Source organism: Chiloscyllium plagiosum, unplaced genomic scaffold (assembly GCF_037043375.1).
Source record: "Chiloscyllium plagiosum isolate Xiang-an unplaced genomic scaffold, Cpla_swu_hap1 HiC_scaffold_2, whole genome shotgun sequence".
Lineage (NCBI taxonomy): Eukaryota > Metazoa > Chordata > Chondrichthyes > Orectolobiformes > Hemiscylliidae > Chiloscyllium > Chiloscyllium plagiosum.
Genome location: NW_028270140.1, coordinates 82909300 through 82932720, shown reverse-complemented (window position 1 = coordinate 82932720; position 23421 = coordinate 82909300). Strand labels below are relative to the sequence as shown.

Here is a 23421-nt window from a genome sequence, read left to right as displayed (position 1 = left end):
ATGCCCTTACCACCTTTCTTAAATAATGGCACACAATAGCCACCCTGATCTTAGCTGTGGCTATCGATATTACAAATATCTCAACAAAGGGCCCAGCAATCACTTCCTTAACTATCCACAAAGTTCTGGCATTCACCTGATCAGGTCCTGGGAATTTATCCACATTTATGCATTTTTAAGATGTTCAACACCGCCTTTTCTGTAATATGGACATTTTTCCTTGTGTTTCTGTGAAGTTGGTGCATTTCCCTTTGTTCCTCTTTCACCTCTGAACACCTTTGAGAGTGAAGAATCTTTTGATATTCATCTTGATTGAGTCCCAGCAAAATCCTGAAGACTCGGAGGTTCTTCATGGTTCTGCAATCAAGATCCCTTTGGAGTTCCTCAGTTTCCTCATGTTCAGTTTGTATATGTTCCTCTACAACCCCTCTTATGTTCTTGTAGCTGATCATCAGATTCTTCCTGCAGCAGAATATCCAAGCTGGAGAAATCTAAGTAATTTCTTCCTGATCAGACTCATGGTTCATAGAACCACCATCATGACCATCGTCCTTTGCAGTTGTGGTATGTTAATGCATAATCCTGCAGAAGTAGCAGGTCAGCTTTACACTTGGCTGGGTAATCCAAGATTGAAACACTTAATATTATGCATGTTAATTAAAACAATCTTGACACTTTTTTAAAATTTTTTTTTGTCACTTACACCATAATTCGTCTTTTACAGTTTAAGTTGTTAGGTTTGCTCCTGCAATCTTAGAGTGATTATATATAGTTTCACCTGTGGTGGTTTAAGGAAACTGCCCTGTTAGAATCATAGTATCCCTGCACACCAACACTCCAAAAAGCATCCCACATAGGCCTACCCCTGCTATCCCTGTAACCCTGCATTTTCCAAGGCTAATCCACCAAGCCTGCACATCCCTAGATACAATGGGATAACTTAGTATGGCCAATACACCTAAACTGTACATCTTTCGATTGTGGGAGGAAACCTGAGCACCTGCAGGAAACTCACGCAGACACAAAGAGAATGTGTAAACCATACAGTCACCTGTGGCTGGAATTGAGCCCGGATCCCTGGCACTGTGAGGTAGCTGTGCTAACCACAAAGTCAATGTGCCGCCCCATTATAACTGTTGTGTCCCATTAGAATTGTCCATCTGAGGTGGAGTTGATGGGTTAATGCAGGATGCAGAGTTTGGACTGTTACCTATTAGAGAACCCATCCCCACCTCCATCACCACCATCCCTGAACACTTCCCATTGATGGGGGTTTCTGTGATCACTTCTCAAATTTGCACTGGCCTCTTAACTGTTGCTCAAATCCCTCCTTCACTAGAACCCTCAACCTTTGTGACTCTTCTGAAGTGCCATTTTTATCTAAACAGCCACAGTTGTTCTCATCTATATTGGAAGCTAGAGTATTTTATTTGTTCTGGAGCCTAGACTGGTTCTCGTTGGGATAATGCCCGTTTTGGACTTCATTGCAAGTTTAAACTCCTCTAGTTGTACTGCTGCTGGTGCCTCCTCCTTCAATGTGAGCACTGCAGATGCTGGAGATCAGAGTTGAAGAGTGTGGTGCTGGAAAAGCACAGCTGGTCAGGCAGCATCTGAGGAGCAGAAGCATCAACGTTTTGAGCATAAACTCTTCTTCAGGAACGAGGGGGTGGCCTAAAGGGGCTGAGAGATAAATGGGGGGATGAGGTGATGGGGCTGGGAGAAAGGTAGCTGAGAATGCAATAAGTACTTGAAATTGGAGGTGAAGGTGATTGATCGGAGAGGAGGGTGGAGCTGATAGGTGGGAAGGAAGATGGACAGACAGGATAGCTTAAGAAGACGGTGCCGAGTTGGAAGGTTGGAACTGGGTAAGGTGGTGGGGAGGAGAAATGAGGAAACTGATGCATGACAGATTGCATAACTACATGAAATGCCCAGGTATACCTTTATTTTTGCTGTGTACTATTTAACATAGTACTGATTTAACAGTTAAGCCCAAGCTGTAGGTAATGCTTCCCATATCTTTTTACTGCTTCAGGGAATGAGGGATGCTACAAAAGGATCGTGGATTACAGGCATATGGCTCAAGCTCATGATTTGGAGTGCCAGTGTTGTACTGGGGTGTACAAAATTAAAAATCATACAACACCAGGTTATAGTCCAACAGGTTTATTTGGAAGCACTAGCTTTCGGAGCACTGCTCCTTCATCACACAACCACCTGATGAGCATAAACTCCTGATGAAGGAGCAGCCCTCTGAAAGCTAGTGCTTTCAAATAACCCTATTGGACCACAACCTGGTGTTGTGTGATTTTTAACCTTGGCTCAAGCTCAGAAATAGAGCTGCCTGTTCTTGCATTGCATGTGCCAAAGACAAAACTAAGAGAAATAAGAATCAACAATATGTGGTTCTGGAGCAAGAATACATAGTTATATTTCGGGTCGAGGATCAGAATGAATGAGGAAATATGCAACTATTTTAGCTGGGAATATGAATTTCTTGCTTCAAAGATGAATTGACAATATTTCAGAACCCCATTTCTAAGAAAAGTTTCTCTGGATTATGTGTCTAAATTTTGTAATAATCTTATTATAGATTTGCTTTTTGTGTCGTTCATTCTCTGGTATTTTAGGTACACTCTCAGTCGCTAATACTGGTTTAGCAGCCTTGAGTCAAATTCCTTTTTCTTCAGTGATCGCTGCTGTATGCTGGATCAGTGGTGCTGGAAGAGCACAGCAATTCAGGCAGCATCCAACGAGCAGCGAAATTGACGTTTCGGGCTGCAGTATGCTGTCTACTGCAAATCTGTCCTGTAGTATGAAATCTAACCTCTCAGTATGATATTTAAATTAAATCCCAGAGGTAGAGCTGAATAAAACGCACATGTTTCACGCGGAACAAAGCGCTGGGCGTTCTAGAATCTCTGGAATGGAACTCAGCCAGAGTTGCAACATTCCATCGTCGGAATCACGTGACGCGGGCAGACGTTCACGTGGCTTTTTGTTGCAAATGGCTTTTGGCTGATCCCGAATGTCACTGTGTTGATCCAGGCGGGAAGAAGCTTTCTGAACAGAGACGGCACTGCGGGTTGTCTTCTCCATATATGCATATATATTTTTAAAGTAGCAATCGCAGTACTTTGTTTGGTTCTGTGATTTCTTATTTTGGAAGCTCCTTTGCACCATGCACCACATGATAGAAGTGGCCATTCCGTCTTTCAGATATGAGGAGAGCGATCTCGAAAGAGGATACACGGTAAGGAAAGGCGGATTCTTTCCGCGACATTGCAGAGTTAAGCACATCATTAAAAACTGGCAGCCGGGCTTCTTCCTTCATTTCTTACCTGCACGTACGTACGGCTCATTCCCACACGTCTGCCAATGAAGCGTATAAACCCAGGAAGGACCCCTGGGAGGATAAGGAGCTGGCATTTGCTGAGCGTTCGCACCAAGTTCTAAATCTTTCATGTTTTTGCTCCAACTCTTGCGCTTCACGAGCATTCTCCACTGATACACAAAAAGGTTACAACTGTGTTCTGTAAGTCTGTACCAGTCCTTGTAAGTGGGAGAAAAAGTTAAGTTTACCACGATTTTGTTCTGGTGACGTTACTGTCGTATCCATCCTTGTTCTGGACGATCCTCCCTGTTGGAGGGAAATGTTAACTTGTTTTGTGAATTTGCGTTCAAGCATCAATGAAATCAATAATTTACACACTTTTGTTTGTAAGACGTTGAATACCTACCTGCACTGTGTCTTATTTTCTTGTTACTCAAATTCCACCGAAAAGGTTCTGTAACATTCAGCTTGTTAGAAATATGATAATAGTTCGTAGCAATTTATTTTGCATGTGCAAAACCAGCTCTTAGGCTTTTAAGCTTAATGAGGTAGTCAGTTCAAAACATTAGGTGTTTTAATTTTTTTGAGGCCAGAGTTAGAGGATTTGAGCTATAAGGAGAGGCTGAGTAGACTAGGGCCGTTTTCCCTGGAGCGTCGGAGGCTGAGGATTGACCTTATAGAGGTTTATAAAATAATGAGGAGCATGGATAGGATAAATAGACAAAGTCTTTTCCCCGGGATGGGGGAGTCCAGAACAAGGGGAAAAAATTTAGGGTGAGAGGGAAAAGATATAAAAGGGACCTTAAGGGACAACTTTTTCATGCAGAGGGTGGTACATGTATGGAATGAGCTGCCAGAGGAAGTGGTGGAGGCTGGTAAAATTGCAACATTTAAAAAGCATCTGGATGGGTATATGAATTTAGAGGGATATGGGCCGGGTGCTGGCAGATGGGCTAAATTGGGTTGGGATATCTGGCCGGCATGGATGGGTTGGACCAAAGGGTCTGTTTCCGTGCCGTACATTTCTATGACTCTATGGTACATAAAACAGCAATAATTAAAAGGCCATAAAATATTGCATTACCATAAACACTCTTGGTCAAACAAGATGAAGAATTTCAATCTATACCACATGTGCTGTGGGAAAAATAACTAGCAGTATAATTACTTATTTATGCTTGTGGTTGAAAAGGATAGTTTGAATGGTTTAATTTAGGACAAAATACTGGTCATGTTGAGACTAGGCTGGGGATGTTTTCCCTGAAGTGTTGGAGACTGAGGGGTGACCTTTATGGAGGTTTATAAAATGAGGGGCATGGATAGGGTAAATAGGCAAGGCCTTTTCCCGGGATTGGAGGAGTCCAGGACTAGACGGCATATGTTTAGGGTGAGAGGGGAAAGATTTAAAAGGGACCTAAGGGGCAACGTTTTCACGCAGAGGGTCGTGTGTGTATGGAATGAGCTGCCTGAGGAAGTGGTGGAGGCTGGTACAATTATAACATTTAAAAGGCATCTGGATAGATACATGAATGGGAAGGGTTTTGACGGATATGCCTGGCCTGCTGCCTGACCTGTGCTTTTCCAGTGCCACACTTTTCAACTTTACAGAGATATGGGACTAGATTAAATTAGGATATCTGGTTTGCATGGACGAGTCTGATCGAAGAGTCTGTTTCTATGCTGTACATCTCTATGACTACTACTTTTCTTTGATAAACAAAGAACTTGGATGCTGGAGATCTGAAATGAAAACAGAAACTCAGCAGATCTGTGGAGAGAAAACAGAGTTAACATTTTGCGTCTAATGATCGTTTGTGAGAATTCAGTAGCTAGGCAAAAAATGGAATGTATGCTGAAGATGGGTGTGGGTGGGGAAAGGAATGAGAGGATAGGTGGACACGGAACCGAGAGAGAGAGGGAGACAGACTGAGGAATGAGTGATAATATGCCAAGGAAGAAAAAAAAGCTGGTTATGAAAATGGTTTTGATGTGCTGAAAGCAGCCCATATCATAACAGGGTGTGGGGGATGGGTCAAGGACATAGAAGAAGGTATCAGACTCAGTGTTGGAGTCCTGAAGGCTGCAGTGTTCCCAAGTGGAAAATGAGCTGCTTTTCTTCCAACTTGCCCTGAGCCTCACTGGATCACTGCAGCAGGCAGAAATGTTCGTCAGGGAACAGGGTGGCAGCTGGAAGCCTGGGGACATTTTTGCAGACAGAACATATTGTTCGGCAACATTTCTGTCTGCATTTCGTTTCCTCGATGTAAGGGAGATCTTGTTGTGAGCGGTAAATATAGTTGTTTAGATTGATTGAAGGGCAGAAAAATTGCTGCTTCACCTGGAAGGTGTGTCTGGAGTCTTGGATACTGAGGAGAGAAGAAGTAAACGGGCAGTGGAAGGTATATGGGAATGTGTAGGGAGTGAAGTAGGAGTGGGCCAGGGTTTCACAGAGGGAACAGTTCTTACAGAATGCTGATGAGGGAGAGGAGGGGAATATGTGGCAGACGTGGCAGTTTATGATGATTTGAATGTGGATGGTGATAGATTAGATTAGATTACAAGGTTTGTGAAGATTTGTAGCTCAGGTTGAGGTTTAGGGTGTAGGTTTGCTCGCTGAGCTGTATGTTTGATATCCAGACGTTTCATTACCTGGCTAGGTAACATCATCAGTGGCGAGCTCCAAGTGAAGCGAAGCTGTTGTCTCCTGCTTTCTATTTATATCTTTCTCCCGGATGGGGTTCCTGGGGTCTGTGGTGATCACAGTCCCATTTCCCTCTGATTAATGAACCTATCACTATGGACAATTTAGCATGGTAAGAACAATGACTGAAGATGCTGGAAACCAGAGTCTAGATTAGAGTGGTGCTGGAAAAACACAGCAGTTCCGGCAGCATCCGAGGAGCAGTAAAATCGACGTTTTGGGCAAATTCCTGATGAAGGGCTTTTGCCCGAAACGTCGATTTTACTGCAATTTAGTATGGCCAATTCACCTGACCTGCACACCTTTGGACTGTGGGAGGAAGCCAGAGCACCCGGAGGAAACCTATGCAGACACTGGGAGAATGTGCAAACTCCACACAGTCATCCAAGGCTGGAATTGAACCTGGGACCCTGTTGCTGTGAGGCAGCAATGCTGACCATTGAGCCACGGTGCCGCCGCTAAATGATGTGGGAAATGAGGATTGGAGGACCTTTATCATTTCTATAGGAGAGAAGAGATGAGTGCATGAAATAGATCGGATATGGTTAAGGGCCCTGCCAATGATGATAATGGGGAATCCTTGTTTGAGGGAAAAGGTGGATATTTCTGAGGCTCCCACTGCAGAAGGTGGCATGATCAGAACGGGTGCGACAGACATAGAGAAACTGGAAAAATGGAATAGAGTCTTTATAGGAAGCAGGATGTGAGCTTCTATACTCAAGATAACAGGGGTCAGTGGGTTTTCAGTGGATATCAATGGCAAGCCTATCCCCAGAAATGGAAACAGGGAGGACAAGGAAAGCAAAGGAGGAGTTGGCGATGTACCAGGTGAAGATGAGAGCAGGGTGGAAATTGGAAGCAAAATTGATAAATTGAATTGGTTTTCCCTTTATTTTTCTCAGTTTTGGTCTTGGAACTATGAATTGCAGTTTAAAATAGAACTTTGAACAACAGCTTACTTTTAAAAAACAAAGAGCGAACAAAAGACTGATGTTTGCTGTTGCAAACTGTTCTGAAAAGATAATGCAGGTTAAATATTGCAGTGAGATTATTTGGCACCGAGAAGTTGTTATGCTATGGGACTGGCAATTAGTTGGATGCTGCTTTGGTCAATCAAGGAAAAACCAGTGCTGGCTGGGCCAACCAAACAGAATGTTGAAAAGGAAGAGAAAATGAAAATGAAGAGTGAACTGACCCTGACTGGGTTTTCGGCCAGGAGGTAGTGTTGTTTCAGAAGCTGCTGGATTAGGAAACTGCTTTTGATTTTGTGCTTTAACATAATTCTTCAGTTATCGACTTGTTGAAAGTTCTGAGAAAAGAACTCTAGTGTGTAACAAATAAGTAAAGGTTTCCACAGATCTGTGGAAATTATTTTGCATTGCTTGGTGACTTCAGAATTCAAGCAGGATGTGCAGTCATATGTGCCTCTAATACATCCCTTCGTCAAGTGATTACATGAAGGCTTGGTGTTCATCATTGAAATGCTTATTAAACTTGCAAATGCCATTTTTAAATTTGCTTTTTTAATTGGTCCCTTACTGTGTGTGTCAATCTGCCGCTGAGTGAGGATTTGTATTCAAAGAAGATTGGGCTTAGATGGGAGATATTCTTTGGATTGCCTGTGTTGTGCTAAAGTTTAATTATTAATAAATTGTTTATTTTTGTTTATACATTTGATATCCATAATCTTTTAGTTATACATTCTAGTTAGGTACAATTCAGCAATTGTCAGGGTCACTGAATGTTTTAATTTCATGGTTATAAATCCTTTGATACTGAAGCTGATTTGGTTTGGCTTGCTTTCTGGATCGGTATATGGTGATGAATTTGAAGCACATTTTGTTTTAATTTATTTGTGGGATGTGGGTGTCGCTGACTGGCCAGCATTTATTGCCCATCCCTAGTTGCCCTTGAGAAGGTGGTGATGTGTTGCCTTCACTGAAGTCCACCTGCTGTGGGTTGCCCCACAATGCTATTAGAGAGGGAATTCCAGGATTTTGAATCAGTGACAGTGAAGAACTGCAGCATATTTCCAAGTTGAGATTGTGAGTGGTTTGAAGGTGGTGGTGTTCCCATGTCTCTGCTGCCCTTGTTCTAGGTGCAAGTGATTGTGGGTTTGGAAGGTGCTGTCTCAGAATCTTTTTGAATTTCTGCAATGCATCTTGTAGATAGTACGCACTGCTTCCAATGAGCATAGGTGGTGGAAGGAGTGGATGCTTGTGGATGTGGTGCAAATCAAGTGGGCTGCCTTGTCCTGGAATGTGTCAAGCATCTTGTGTTGTAGGAGCTGCACTCATCCAGGCAAGTGGGGAGTATTCCATCATCCTCCTGACTTGTGCCTTGTAGGTGGTGGACAGGCTTTGGAGAGTCAGGAGGTGAGTTACTCATCTCGGTATTCCTAGTCTCTGACCTACTGTTATAGTCACTGTGTTTTTGTGGCCAGTCTATTTGAGTTTGTGGTCAGTGATAACCCCCAGGATGTCAATAATGGGGAAATTCAGACATGGTAACACTATTGAATGTCAAGGGGTTGTGGTTAGACAATGTATCTCTCCCTTATTGGTGATGGTCATAGTCTGGCATTTGTGTAGCATAAATGCTACTTGACACTTGTCAGCCCAAGCCTGGATACTGTTCAGATCATGTTGCATTTGAACATGGACTGCTTCAGTATCTGAGGAGTATTAGGGATAGTCAGCATGGCTTTGTGCGTGGGAAATCATGTCTCACAAACTTAATTGAGTTTTTTGAAGAAGTAACAAAGAAGATTGATGAGGGCAGAGCAGTAGGTGTGATCTATATGGACTTCAGTAAGGTGTTCGACAAGGTTCCCCATGGGAGACTGATTAGCAAGGTTAGATCTCATGGAATAAAGGGAGAACTAGCTATTTGGATACAGAACTGGCTCAAAGGTAGAAGACAGAGGGTGGTGGTGGAGGATTGTTTTTCAGACTGGAGGCCTGTGACCATAGGGGTGCCACAAGGATCACTGCTGGGTCCTCTACTTTTTGTCATTTACATAAATGATTTGGATGCGATCATAAGAGGTACAGTTAGTAAGTTTGCAGATGACACCAAAATTGGAGGTGTGGTGGATAGCGAAGAGGGTTACCTCAGATTACAACAGGATCTTGACCAAATGGGCCAATGGGCTGAGAAGTGGCAGGTGGAGTTTAATTCAGATAAATGCGAGGTGCTGCATTTTGGGAAAGCAAATCTTAGCAGGACTTATACACTTAATGGTAAGGTCCTAGGGAGTGTTGCTGAACAAAGAGACCTTGGAGTGCACGTTCATAGCTCCTTGAAAGTGGAGTCGCAGGTAGATAGTATAGTGAAGAAGGCTTTTGGTATGCTTTCCTTTATTGGTCAGAATATTGAGTATAGGAGTTGGGAGGTCATGTTGCGGCTGTACAGGACATTGGTTAGGCCACCGTTGGAATATTGCATGCAATTCTGGTCTCCTTCCTATCGGAAAGATGTTGTGAAACTTGAAAGGGTTCAGAAAAGATTTACAAGGATGTTGCCAGGGTTGGAGGATTTGAGCTATAGGGAGGGGCTGAACAGGCTGGGGCTGTTTTCCCTGGAGCGTCAGAGGCTGAGGGGTGACCTTACAGAGGTTTACAAAATCATGAGGGCATGGATAAGATAAATAGACAAAGTCTTTTCCCTGGGATCAGGGAATCCAGAACTAGAGGGCATAGGTTTCGGGTGAGAGGGGAAAGATATAAAAAAGACCTAAGGGGCAACATTTTCACGCAGAGGGTGGTACGTGTATGTAATGAGCTTCCAGAGGATGTGGTGAAGGCTGGTATAATTGCAACATTTAAGAGGCATTTGGATGGGTATATGAATAGGAAGGGTTTGGAGGGATATGGGCCAGGTGCTGGCAGGTGGGACTAGATTGTGATGGGATATCTGGTCGGCATGGACAGGTTGGACCAAAGGGTCTGTTTCCATGCTGTACATCTCTGTGACTCTAGTGAACATTGTGTAATCATCGGTGAACATCCCCACTGCTGATGTTATGATGGAGGTAAGGTCTTGGATGAAGCAGCTGAAGATGGTTAGGCCAAGGACACTACCTTGAGGAACCCCGATTTGGAGATACCGGTGTTGGACTGGGATGTACAGAGTTAAAAATCACACAACACCAGGTTATAGTCCAACAGGTTTAATTGGAAGCACACTAGCTTTCGGAGCATTAAGTGAAACTATCACTGTATTCTAACAGATGAAAGGCTTAACAGACAATTAATTTTTCAATGTATAATTTCAGTTACATCACACTCTCTAAATTTTTGCTATAAATTCTGTGTGTTAGGATTGAGTCCTCCACTATCAACTGATGAAGGAGCGATGTTCCGAAAGCTAGTGTGCTTCCAATTAAACCTGTTGGACTATAACCCTGGTGTTCTGTGATTTTTAACTTTGAGGAACCTCTGCAGAGATGTCCTGGAGCTGAGATGACTGACCTCCAACAACAACTATCTTCCTATGTGTCAGATATGACTCAAAACAGTGGAGAGTTTGCTCCTTGATTCTAGTTTTGCTGGGGCTCCATGATGCCACACTTGGTGAACTGCAGCCTTGATGTGCATGCCTCTGGTTAGAGCAGCTTGAGCGGTAGCTGGAGCCACTGTGATGTATTCATGAGACTGAGAGGTTTGTGGATAGCACGATTCAGGACATGAATCACCCCACATCTTAAGGAAATGAAGACAGAATCATAGAATCCCTAAAGTGCAGAAACAAGCCATTTTGGCCCAATATGTCCACACTGACTTTCCAAAGGGTAACCCACACCTATACTCTATATTTACCCCTGACTAATGTACCTAACCTACATATCCCTGAACAATTTAGCATGGCCAATTCACCTAACCTGCACATCTTTTGGATTGTGGGAGGAAACCGGATCAACCGGAGGACAGCCACGCAGACACAGGGAGAATTTAGCAAACTCTACACAGCCAGTCGCCTGAGGCTGGAATAGAAGCCGGGTCCCTGGCACTGTGAGGCAGCAGTGTTAACCACTGAACCACCATGCTGCCTCATCAAAGGAATGCATGACTGCCACACAGAAAAAGGAGACTAGGTCCAGGTAGGTAGTGAGGACAGTAGTGGGTCCTAATTGTGTGATGGTTGCTGTGTAGAGACAACTAAAGCCAAGGCCATGGCATTGTGGGTGGTCCAGCTGCTTGGGGTGTGGAGAAGGAAGAAATGTGGAAGGGTAATACATTATAGTGGTAGGAGCTGCAGTAAACAGATGCTTTTGTAGTCATAAACATACGCCAGGATGATATGTTACCTCCCAGGTGCCAGGCAGAAAGATATGATGAAAGGGCATTCTGTAGGGGAAAGGTGAACAGCCAGAGATAGGTCCCAAAGTGAACCCAATGACTCTGGTAGAAAAATAAATGGGGTCCTGCACACAGAATTTGAAAAGCAGGATTTCAAAGCTAGTAATATCCAGATTATTGCCAGTGCTACACAGAAGTGAGTATAGGAACAGAACAGATGAAAGTGTGGCTGGAGAGATGGTGCAGGGCTGTGGATTCTTGAGGCATTGAGCCTATTTCTGAGGGGGGGGGTGGGGGACCTGTATATGTTGGTCAGGTTATGTCTGAACAGCAATGGGACCAACATCCTTGTGAGGAAATTTACTGGTACTCTTAGGGTGGATTTAAACTAGACTGGCAGAGGGATGGGATCCTGACAAACCGAAGGAGAGAGGTTAACATGGAATTACAAGTTAAAACATGAGTAAGTGATTTTGGAAGGCAAAAGAAGCATAAGCTAAATAAGAAAAAAGTGAGGTGAGCAAGACTAAGTGGGATATATCCTGATGGAAGGAACCTGAGGAATAAGGCAGATGAGCTGAGGGCATAGATAGGCATCTCGCAATATGGCCTCATAGCTATGACCGAGATTTGGCTGAAAGATGGACGGGAATGGCAGTTGAACATTTCTTGTTATAGGGTATTTAGATGAGAGAGAGAGGAGGATAGTGGACGTGGAGTAAATAGGTCACAGTATTGGTCAAGCAATCAGTTATAGCCAAGAGCAGGGATGATATCTTGGAAGGATCATCATATGAATCCATATGGGCATTATAAAGGTTTATAAAGTCATGAGGGGCATGGATAGGATAAATAGACAAATTCCTTTCCCTGGGCTGGGGGAATCCAGAACTAGAGGGCATAGGTTTAGGGTGAGAGGAGGAAGATATAAAAGAGACCTAAGGGGCAACATTTTCATGCAGAGGGTGCATGTCTGGAATGAGCTGCCAGAGGAAGTGGTGGACGCTGGTACAATTGCAACATTTAAAAGACATCTGGATAGGTACATTATTAGGAAGGGTTTGGAGGGATATGGGCCGGATGATGGCAGATGGGACTAGATTGGGTTGGGATATCTGGTTGGCATGGATGAGTTGGATGGAAGGTTCTGTTTCTGTGCTGTGTATCTTCATGACTGTAAGTGAAAAAAACACAAAAGTGGCATGCTGTTCAACTTGTACTACTGACCCCATACAGTCACAGACAGAGCATTAAATGTGAGATCACGCTTTACGGACATTGCTAGAAGAACAGGAATAATGAGATTTTAACTACTCAAATGCGAACTAATGTGTAAAGTCAGGAGGGAGCAAAATTCTAAAATTGCACCTAGGAGAACCTTTTAAGCAGAAAACCCAACAAGGAGTTCTGGACCAATATGCAGAAATTATTTGATTGTCACATGTGCTCAAGTACAGGGTACAAGAGTACATTGTACACTTTTCAATGTCGCCACCCACCTTGCCATCTTAGGTACAATGTACCTGGGTACAAAATCTTATTTCTTTATTTTTCTACTTCTGTAACTACTTCTGAAAGTTCAGCACTACAGTCTTCTCAGTATAAAAATAGTAAAATAGAGATAAAGTTTAAAAAGTCAAACATTACAGTCCTTTATAGTCTGCAGATGCTCCAAACTGGGCTTTTGCCTGCGCTGGGCTGAGACTTGCCCATGTTTGCCAGCCGCCTTCATGGCTAACCTCCATCAGGCAGGCTAGGCTTCGTTTCCACTTGCAAGGCTTCGGCTCTGAACACTGCCTCACCACTTCCGCCATCCTTTGCTGCTGGCTGCTGTCTCACTGTTGCCATCATCTGGGCTCACCCTAAGCCCCAGTTGCTGCCACGCTTGTTTGGCACATTAGCTGCCTCTCTGCAGAATCCCACTCCGGTACCGCTCGGGACATGCAAAGCCTAGCCTGCCTGATGGAGGTCAGCCATGAAGGCGGCTGGCAAAAGGAACGCAGAGGTGATTTATCAGGATGCTGCCTGTTCTAGAGGGTCTGAGCTATGAGGAAAGATTGGATAGTCTGTCACTGTTTTCCTTGGAAGTTTGATGGGGACATGACTGAGGTGAACGAGATTACAAGGCGCAGAGGTAACGTGGATGTGAAGACAATTTTTTCCATTTGTAGAGGGCTCGATAACCACTATCATATATTTTAAGGTAAGAGAACATAGAGGGTGATTGAGGAGAATCTCTTTCACCCAGAGAGTCTGGAACTTTGTGCCTGAGAAGGTGGCTCAAGTCAGAAACGTTTAAGCAATATTTAGATATTCACTCGCTTTGCCACAGCTTCCAGGGCTATAGGCCAAGAGCTGAAGAATGGGATTATTGTAGTCAGATCTGTGTTGAATCTATGCCAGTGTGCCAAATGGCCTTTTTCACTACTGCAAACATCATGTCTATAGGCCAGATTCAGTTAATTGGAGCTTTTTTGAAATGTTTTGGAAGCAAATAGTCTTTCAGAGTGAATGAGCTTGATTGCTTATGCAGTAAAATGTCAGGAGTTAGCTGTCTGTTTTCCAGAAGTAAAGTTGTGGTGCTTGCATTAATGTTCCTCCCAAATATTTAGGCACATATTAACTTGATTTGTCAACCATGTAAGTTTAAAGAATGTAATTTAACACATGACCATCCTCATGATTTGTTTTAGACTTTGGAAAACAAAAAAACAGTCTAGTTAACGTACTGTTACTGAGGTGGGATAGTGTGGTGGATCAGATGAATATCCCTTTTGCTACAGGTGGAAGATGTGACAGAGACCGCCGTGAAGGTCTCAGCCGCACAAGGTGGTGCTCAATGAGTTGATACCATTGCGCAAATCTTCATTTTATACGATGGAAGTTTGCCATAGGAAGAGAAGAAATTGTGTAAGGGCGGAGTCAGAATCTTCCACTTCTTGGATGCATGGGTGATGTCTCGGGATTGGAGAACTGCAAATGTTACTTTGTTTTTATAATAGATAAGCCCCAACAAGTACAGGATATTTAGTTTAATGTCAGTGGTGCAAAAACCTTTAAAAATTATAATCCAAGTCAAAATTAACCATAATTTAAACAATATGAATTAATTGCAGATAGTCAACTTAGGTATGTTAAAGGTATGTTTAATTAATTTGCTTTGGGTTTTGATGTGAGAATAATGAAGTTCTTATGGTATGCATGGACTTTCAAAGGCATTTGATTAAGACCCATATAACTGACTTGCCAGCAAAGTTGAATAAAAGAACAATAGGGACTAGAAGTTGGCTGAGTTACAGGAAACAGAGTTGTGAACAGTTGTTTTTCAAGCTGTAGCAAAGTATGCAATGATATGACGTTGGTGTTCTGACTACTGTTCCCCTTAATATATATTAATAACTTGGGGGTACAATACAGTTTCAAAGTGTGAAGATGACCTGGAATTCTTAAAAATTGCAAGGTGGATAATGAAAGAGTTTGAGGTTGAATGGATGGATGTGTGGCAAATTAAATTTAATGTAGAGGGATATGAGCCGATATATCTTTGAGAAGAACAAGGAACAACAAGATAAAATGAAGTGCACAGTTCTGAAGAGAATACAGGAACAAAGAGATCTGAGGTGATATACACAACCGCCACCAGGACAGAACCCCACTGGTCCTCACCTACCACCCCACCAATCTCCATGTACAGCGCATCATCCGCCATCATTTCCGCTACCTCCAAACGGACCCCACCACCAAGGATATATTTCCCTCCCCTCCCCTATCAGCATTCCGTAAAGACCACTCCCTCCGTGACTCCCTTGTCAGATCCACACCCCCCACCAACCCAACCTCCACTCCCGGCACCTTCCCCTGCAACCGCAGGAGGTGCAAGACTTGCGCCCACACCTCCCCCCTCACCTCCCTCCAAGGCCCCAAAGGAAACTTCCATATCCGCCACAGATTCACCTGCACCTCCACACATATCATCTATTGCATCCTCTGCACCCGATGTGGCCTCCTCTATATTGGGGAGGCAGGCCGGCTATTTGCGGAGCGTTTCAGAGAACACCTCTGGGACACCCGGACCAACCAACCCAACCACCCTGTAGCTCAACATTTCAATTCCCCCTCCCACTCCACCAAGGATATGCAGGTCTTTGGACTCCTCCATCGTCAGACCACAACAAAACGACGGTTGGAGGAAGAACGCCTCATCTTCCGGCTAGGAACCCTCCAACCACAAGGGATGAACTCTGATTTCACCAGTTTCCTCATTTCCCCTCCCCCACCCTGTCTCAGTCAAATCCATCAAATTCAACACCACCTTCCTAACCTGAGATCTTCTTCCCGACCTCTCCGCCCCCACCCCAGTCTGACCTATCACCCTCACCTTGACCTCTTTCCACCTATCACATTTCCAAAGCCCCTCCCCCAAGTCCCTCCTCCCTACCTTTTATCTTAGCCTGCTGGACAAACTTTCCTCATTCCTGAAGAAGGGCTTATGCCCGAAACGTCGATTCTCCTGTTCCCTGGATGCTGCCTGACCTGCACTTTTCCAGCAACACATTTCCAGCTCTGATCTCCAGCATCTGCAGACCTCACTTTCTCCTCAAAGATATACACACAAGCCCTTCAAAGTGGCAAGGCAGGTTGAGAAAGTAGTTAAAAAGTCGAAATGATCCTAGATTTTACAATAATCATGTAATACGAAAGCAAGCACATTTTGATGCAACTTTATAAAGTGCTGGCTTGGCTGAACTCCATATTGTGGGACCACACACTTTGGGAGGCTTGTGAAATCTTTAGAGATTATCTAGAAAAGATTTACAAGAGTGGTTCCAGGGATGAGGAGCTTTCAGTTACTTTGGAAGATTGGGGAAGCAGGGGTGCTTTCAATGGAGAGAACGTTGAACGGAATTTGTAGAAGCGCTCAAAATCATGATGGGTCTGAACAGATTAGAGAGTAATTGTTCCAGTCACGGAAGGGGAGCAAAGCAGAGGAAACCCAGTGTCAGAGAAATTACTTCTACAGGTGAGTGGTTAGGAGTTTAGATGCACCACCTGAAAATTTGGTGGAGGTTATTTTTAATATAAAAGCAAAATACTACGGCTGCTGGAGATCTGATAGAAAAATGTTTCAAGTCTGGTATTACTTTTCTTCTGCTTCCAAAGAGGAATCATTGGAGTCTGCGTTAACTCTGTTTCTGTCTCCACAGACACTGCCAGACCTGCTGAGTTTCTCCAGCACTTCCTGTTTTTCTTGCAAATTTAATCATGGTTTTTAAAAGGGAACTGAGTAAGCACCAGAAAATTAAAATTTGCACGATAATGGAGGACATTTGGGGAATAAGGCAAGCTCATTTGCTCTTGTAGAGAACTGGCATGAACAAACTGACTGGCCTATTTCTATCTTTGTAGAAGTATTGAATGCAACATAGAACACAGCTATTAACATAAATCCAGTTCCCAAATATGCAATTATTTGACATGACAAGGGATTTGATTTGGTATTTCTCGTAGGGAGTAATCATAAATATTTGAAGATAATGGAGCATTATTTGAAAACAACTGCAGGATGACATCGTCTGACTGGGAATGAGCGAATCTGCGACAAGTGGTTCTGTGGTTAAATGTGAAGTAATATGTTTTGATTGAAACAATAAAAGCTGGCATGTAGTCAAAATAATTTATTTGTGGGGTATAGTGAAAGGTAAGTAGATGTGAAGTATTAACCATTTAAAGTAGGATTGCATGTGATTGCAGATGGCTGTGTTGTCTGCTTGCTGCCAGGATTTGGGATATCCGCTGTGTTCTGGAGAGGAACTGCAGTAGGAAGGAGAGAATAGAAACATAAAATTCTTCCAGTGCAGAAAGATGCCATTTGGTCTATTAAGTCTGCACCAACCCTGCGCAAAGCATCCCACAGATCCTGCCTTCTAACCACGCAATTACTACAGCCAATCCACTTAACCTGCACATCTTTGGACTGTGAGCAGAAAGCAGAGCACCAAGGGAAGGCCACACAGCCACAGGGAGAACATGCAAATTCCACACAGACAGTTGTCCAAGGCTGGAATCAAACCCAGGTCTCTGGCACTATGAGGCAGCAGTGCTAGCCACTGAGCCACCAAGCTAGTCCAGTGGTCGTGGCCTACGATAGGATTAAGGACATAGGTACTACTAGAAAAATGTTCTTCTGAAAAAGTATAAGCAGTTAGGTGCTAAAATAAAAAGCTGAACCTCAAAGATAATAATTTCATTATTACTTGAGCCATGTCGAATTGGCATAGGATGAGTAAGTTTAGAGAAGCTAATATTTGGCTCAAAGGCTCTTGAAAGAGAAGTGAATTCTGGTTCATGCGTCACTGGCACCAATACTGTGGAATCTGGGATCTGTATTATTGAAGCAGTTTACACCCAAATTGTGCTGTGACTGGCAGTTTTGCAAGCTCTTAACTAGGGAAATAGAGAGAGCTTTACATGTAACAAGGGGAGGATGAGGGATCAAGCTGGGCTAAATGTAATATTTCAAGAGAGAGAGTCAAGGTTGGACAGCAACCTACTACTCTGGAAAATGAAGGTCAGAGAATGGCAGATTTTAAAAAAACTATATAATACAAAGGTAACAAAAAAAAAGTCTGCATATCTGAATGTAAAGTATTCATAACAAAGTAAATGAATTGGTCATGCATGTGATCTGACACCATTGCAGGTAATTGGATGAGGTTAGATTTGAAAATTGTGGGGTCTGTGATATTCAAGAAGAATAGGGAGCTCAGAAGTTAGAGGTGTAGAACTCTTGATTAAAAGATGGTATTGAGACAATAGTTAGTGATAGTCTTAGTTCAGAAGATCAAGCTGTAGAATTGATTTAAATGGAGATAAGAAATTGTCGGGCAAAGAAGTCACTGATAGGAATGATTTACTGCCCATGAACAATAGTCACAACATAAGAAAAAAGTACTGTATACAGGAAGAAATGTTGAGGGATGTCAATATCGTGGATTATATAGCCATCACCTTTTTAAATCCACGCTGATCTACTCTGATCAGCTGAAAACTTTTCAAGCTGTTTTCTGATGCTGTTCTTATAGAATTTAGTAATTTCCCAACAGAGTTTGGATATCTAGTCTATCCTTCCCTGATTTTCCCTCTGTCATCTTTGCAAACTGCGCTCTGTAAGATTATTTATCTCCTGTTGGTTGCCTCACTATCTGCTGCAAGCACAGTCTAGCAGCTACGCCTTTTAGCACTCTGCCAGCACAGTCAGAGGTGCAGTTGGTGACAGAAGTCCCCCACCCAGAGTACATTCTGTACCCTTGCCACACTCTCTGCTTCTGCCAATTGGTCTAAAAATAGTGAGTGGGAGTGTGCTAATGTGTATTTATCAGAAGATCTCTATGCGCATGCTTGTCCATGAGATTTCTCAGTCTTGCGAGTCAATGCTAGGGCAACTCATTCCCAAATTTTTTTTAACCACTGTATGGTGGGTCTATCCTGCCAGTCAGACAGCATGTACTTAGGAATTGTGATTAGTGATGTCTGAGATGTTGGCTACAAAATATAATTCGGTGAGTATGTCTTCGAAGGCTGTTGCTTGACTCGCCTGTGGGATAGTTTCCCAAATTATTGCACAAGTCCATAAATATTTGTAAAATGGATTTGTGGAATCGTCAGGGCTGGGTTTGCCATTGTCATTTCTGGTGCCTATGCCCATCCAGTTTAGTTCCTTTTAGACATTTTCTTTAGTGGCTCATTAAGCTGACTAACTTATCACACCACTTCGGAGGACAGTTCAGATTCTCCACATCAGGAATCACATGTAAACTGGACCAGGTAGACGACACTAGTGAAGCAGATGGGGATTTTATGACAATCAACTGTGGTTTCATGGTCACCACTGGAGTTCAATTCCATACTTATTTATTTCATGCAATTTCTGACAACTGCCATGCTAGGATTTCAACTCCCGTGCCCCGAGCATTAATCTGGGAATTTGTAGTCAGTGACATTACCGTTAAGCCCCTGCTCTCATCAACATAAGCTGCAAGAACATCAAACCTCTAGAACAATTGCAAGGGCTGTAGTTCTTCCACTTCTAATTTCTTAACCTTTTTAGCTTTCTCGCTCAGAGTCAGACCATTCTGTCTCTGAATACTGACAAAATCAGCTGACCTATCCTTCGGGAACAGAATGTCAAGATACCCTTTGTCAGCTTTGGTGAAGAGTCATGTAGACTCAACATTAGTTTGTGCTCTCTTCATGGATGCTGCCTGACCTGCTGTGAGTTCTAGCAATTTTTGTTTTCAGTCATACTAATGATCCCTGTCCCTGGTACATCTCAGTATTGCTAGCTTGGACTTCAGCTCTTTGACCCTGAGCCGAAACAGGTAATTACAACTGATGTGGTTGCCATGGATGACAGGCATCCATGTACTGTAGTTGCAATACATTGCCTGTATAATCATAGATGATTAGTACTGAAGGAAGCTGATCAGCCAATTGTCTGTGCTGGTGAACACAGGTCTGTTGTCATAATGTTTTACAGCTCTCGCCCTGTAGCCCTAGGACCAGGGGAATGTAAATTAATATCTAAATATTGCTGAAACATTATAACAGTTTCTGACTTGAGCCACCCTTTCCAAACACCCACGTCAGCTCTGCTCTTTACATTCTATCTCTTACCTTAAATCTATGCCCTTTGGTTGTTGATCTCTTGACTCGTGGGAAAAAGGTGCCTTCCTATCTACCCTATCTCTGTCCTTCAGAATCTTCTAACCTCTCTTGGCACCCCTCTCAAACGTGACTGCTCCAAGGAAAATAACCACAGCCTATCCAATCTTTACTCACTTTAGAACTCCTGAAGCCGAGGCAGCATTCTGGTATATCTCTTCTGCATCCTATAGTACAATTATGTCCTTCCTATACTTCATGGTGACCAGAACTGCACTCAGTTGTGGCCTAAAACCAAGCATTTTATACAATTCAAGAATAACCTTCCACCTCTTGTGTTCTGTGCCTCGGCTAATAAAAGCAAGTATCCCATATGCATTCTTAACCACCTTACCTACCTACCCGGCTACCTTTTAGGAATCTGTGGATATGCACATTGAGGTTCCTCTCACCTTTGGTACTTTCCAGTATCTGACTATTCATAACATAATTCCTTGCCTCCTCAGCCACTCCAAGTATATAAACTGCTCACTTTTCTGTTTGAATTCCACTTGTCACTGCTCTGCCCACCCATCCAATCTGTTGAATGTTCCCCTGCAGTTCATGTCTGTCTCCTTACAATGTACCACTGTGTTTTCATGTCAACTGCACAGTTCTTGATCAAACCACCTATATTTAAGTCCAAAACATTAGTGTACAGCACAAACAAGGGACCCAGCGCTGAGTCCTGCAGAACTCCATTGATAATAGAATTCCAGGCACAGAAACATCACTCTACTGTCATCCTCTGCTGGTTGCCTCTTGCCAATTTGAATCCAATGTCTTGGATCCCATGAGGTCTTTCCATCTGACCAGTCTGCATGAGGGACCTTATTAAAAACCTTGCTGAAATCCAAGTAGACCACATCAAATGCATTACCCTCATCCACACTCATGGTTAGCCCCCTCAGAATTTTGATCAGATTTGTCAAACATGCCTGGTCCTTAACAAATGCATACTAACTATCCCTGATTAATCTGTCTTTCTCCAATTGCAGATATATTCTTTGTCCCTCATTTTTTCCAATTACTTCCCCAAACCGAGGACTAGCCTGTAATTTCCTGTTTATCCCATTTTTTTTTTTTAATAATGGGACAACATTAGCAATCCTTCAGTCCTCTAGCCCTCACCTATGAGCAGAAATTACTGCCAGGGCCCTTGATATTTTGCCTCCCTCATCAGCCTGGGGTTCATCTCATCCAGTCTGCAGATTTATCCACTTTTAAGCCTGCTGGTACCCCCTCTATTTCTGTTAATTTCTTCTTATAGTTTACAGTCCTTCACGCTGATGTCTTTTCCTGTGTCCTCCTTTTCCATTATGAAGACTGACTTTTAATGTATTCATTGAAAACACCACCCCTATCTTTTAGGTTCATGCACAGATTTCCTTCATGGTCCCTACACCTTTTCCCTAATAACCTTTTAATCTTTACATATGTTTTTCTGAAAACCCTCTTTTCTTTTATTCTACCCACCAATGCTTTCTCATGCCCTCTGTTAGTTTTCCTAATTTCCTTTTAAGGTCTCTCCCCCCCCCCCCCCCGCATATGCTTTTTGAACTCCTCTACATATTTAGCCCTCAATATCTGCCAAAAGCTTCATCATTTTTCAAACTTAACATGTAGTTTTTGACACCCAGAATTCTCCAGTCTTGGACCCAACCATTCTCTTTACGGGGACATATTTGCCCTGTATTTTTCCTCTTTCCTCTTTGAATGTTTCCCAATGCTCTGACACATTCTTTCTACAAACAGCTGCTCCCAATCCATTTGGACCAAATTTTTTCAGTGAAATTTAACCTTTTGCCCGTATACATGTTTTATAATAAACTATCCTAAATCTATCTATCTATCCTAAATCATTATCTTCATAACGCTCCCTCACTGATATGTCTTCCACCACCTCCAGGCTCATTTCTGAATATTAGGTCTAGAACTGCTCTCTGCGTTTATGGGCTTTCTATGTACTAGTTTAGAAAAATGTTCTTCTGAATGCAGGTTTAATATTTTTGGCCCTCCATTCATTTCACATGAAACTAGCCCACTTAATACTTGGGTGGTTAAAACCTGTATATGGAAGCAGACCCCTTGGTCCAATTTGTCCTCGCTGACCCAGATTTCCCAAACTAAACCAGTTCCATTCGGCTGTATCCCTCTAAACATTTTCTAATTATGTACCTGTCCAAATGTCTTCTAAATGCTGGAATTGTACTTGGCTCTGCCACTTCCTCTGGCAGTTTGTTGCACATACGTACCACCCTCTGTGTGGAAAAAGTTGCCCCTCGGGTCCCTTTAAAATTTTTCCCTTCTCACCATAAATCTATGCTGCCTAGATTTGGATTTCCCTACGCTGGGAAAAAGACCTTTGTTAATCACATCTGCGCCTCTCATAAACCTCTATAGGGTCACTCCTCAGCTTCCGATGCTCCAGGAGAAAAAAGTCCCAGCCTTTCCCTATAGCTCAAACCCCCCCAGTCTCAGTAACATCCTTGTAAATCTTTTCTGCACCCCCTCCAGTTTAATAATATCCTACTATAGCAGGGCAACCAGAACTGTACGCAGTACTCCAAAAATGACCTTGCCAATGACTTATACAGCTGCAACATGACGATCCAACTCCTATACTCTATCCTCTGACCAATGAAGGCAAGATTGACAAACTTCTCCTCCTTCACCCGGTCTCCCTGTGATGCCACTTTCAAGGAGCTATGTACCTGCACGCTTAGGTATATCTGTTTGGCAACACTCCCTACCATGTGGAAAATCCTATTAGTCACTAATGCCAATTGGGGAACAAAAGCTGTCATCAGGAGTACCATCGGACTTTCCTGAAAATGTAATGACAATCTGGTGAAGTACAGCAGAACTACGAACGTGCTAAACAGTGGAAACTGTATAGTTAAGGACAGGAGCATGTCACTAATATCTGTGATAAGCTAGAAGAACACAAATCTTCTCTAATAGTTTATAGCCACTGTTATGACACTCACTGATCTATCTTTCCCTGGCATATCCGTACTATCCTTTTTGAAAATGGAACCACATTAGCTGTCCTGCAATCCTCTGTCAGCATCCCTGCCATTACTTACACTTCTCGTAATTTGTTTATGTTTGATTCTGTATCACTCCCTGAATGTTTGGGGGTCCAATGTACACATCGAACAGCATGTTTGCCCCAATGTGTTTTTTACTTCAACCCATGTAGCCTCATTAGGTGATCACTTCTCACCGCTGTCATTGATTCCTTGATCAATATTGCAAATGCCCTACCTTTTGTGCACCCCATTCTGTGTCCCCTACCCATTTACATCTTCATCCTGCTCCTCTCTCATCTGCTCCTTTTCATTCTCCTCCTCTTCTGTCGCCTCCCCTTCGTCTTCTGACTT

The 23421-nt window shown here is 43.0% G+C and overlaps 1 protein-coding gene across 4 annotated transcripts in view; it reads left to right on the top strand.

Annotated features, from left to right (window-relative positions):
* The first annotated feature begins 2982 nt into the window (after positions 1-2982).
* Positions 2983-23421, top strand: part of LOC122560729 (sorting nexin-24) — a 166128-nt gene continuing 145689 nt past the window's right edge. The window contains exon 1 of one of the 4 annotated variants that reach the window (XR_015760674.1): positions 2983-3253. Coding sequence is in view for 2 of the 4 variants with exons in the window: in XM_087998151.1 (XP_087854277.1) it covers positions 3182-3253 (72 nt within the window). In the remaining 2 variants the exon portion in view is untranslated. The remainder of the gene's footprint in view (positions 3254-23421) is intronic. The other 3 variants (XM_087998151.1, XM_087998155.1, XM_043711715.2) reach the window with 3 other exon arrangements.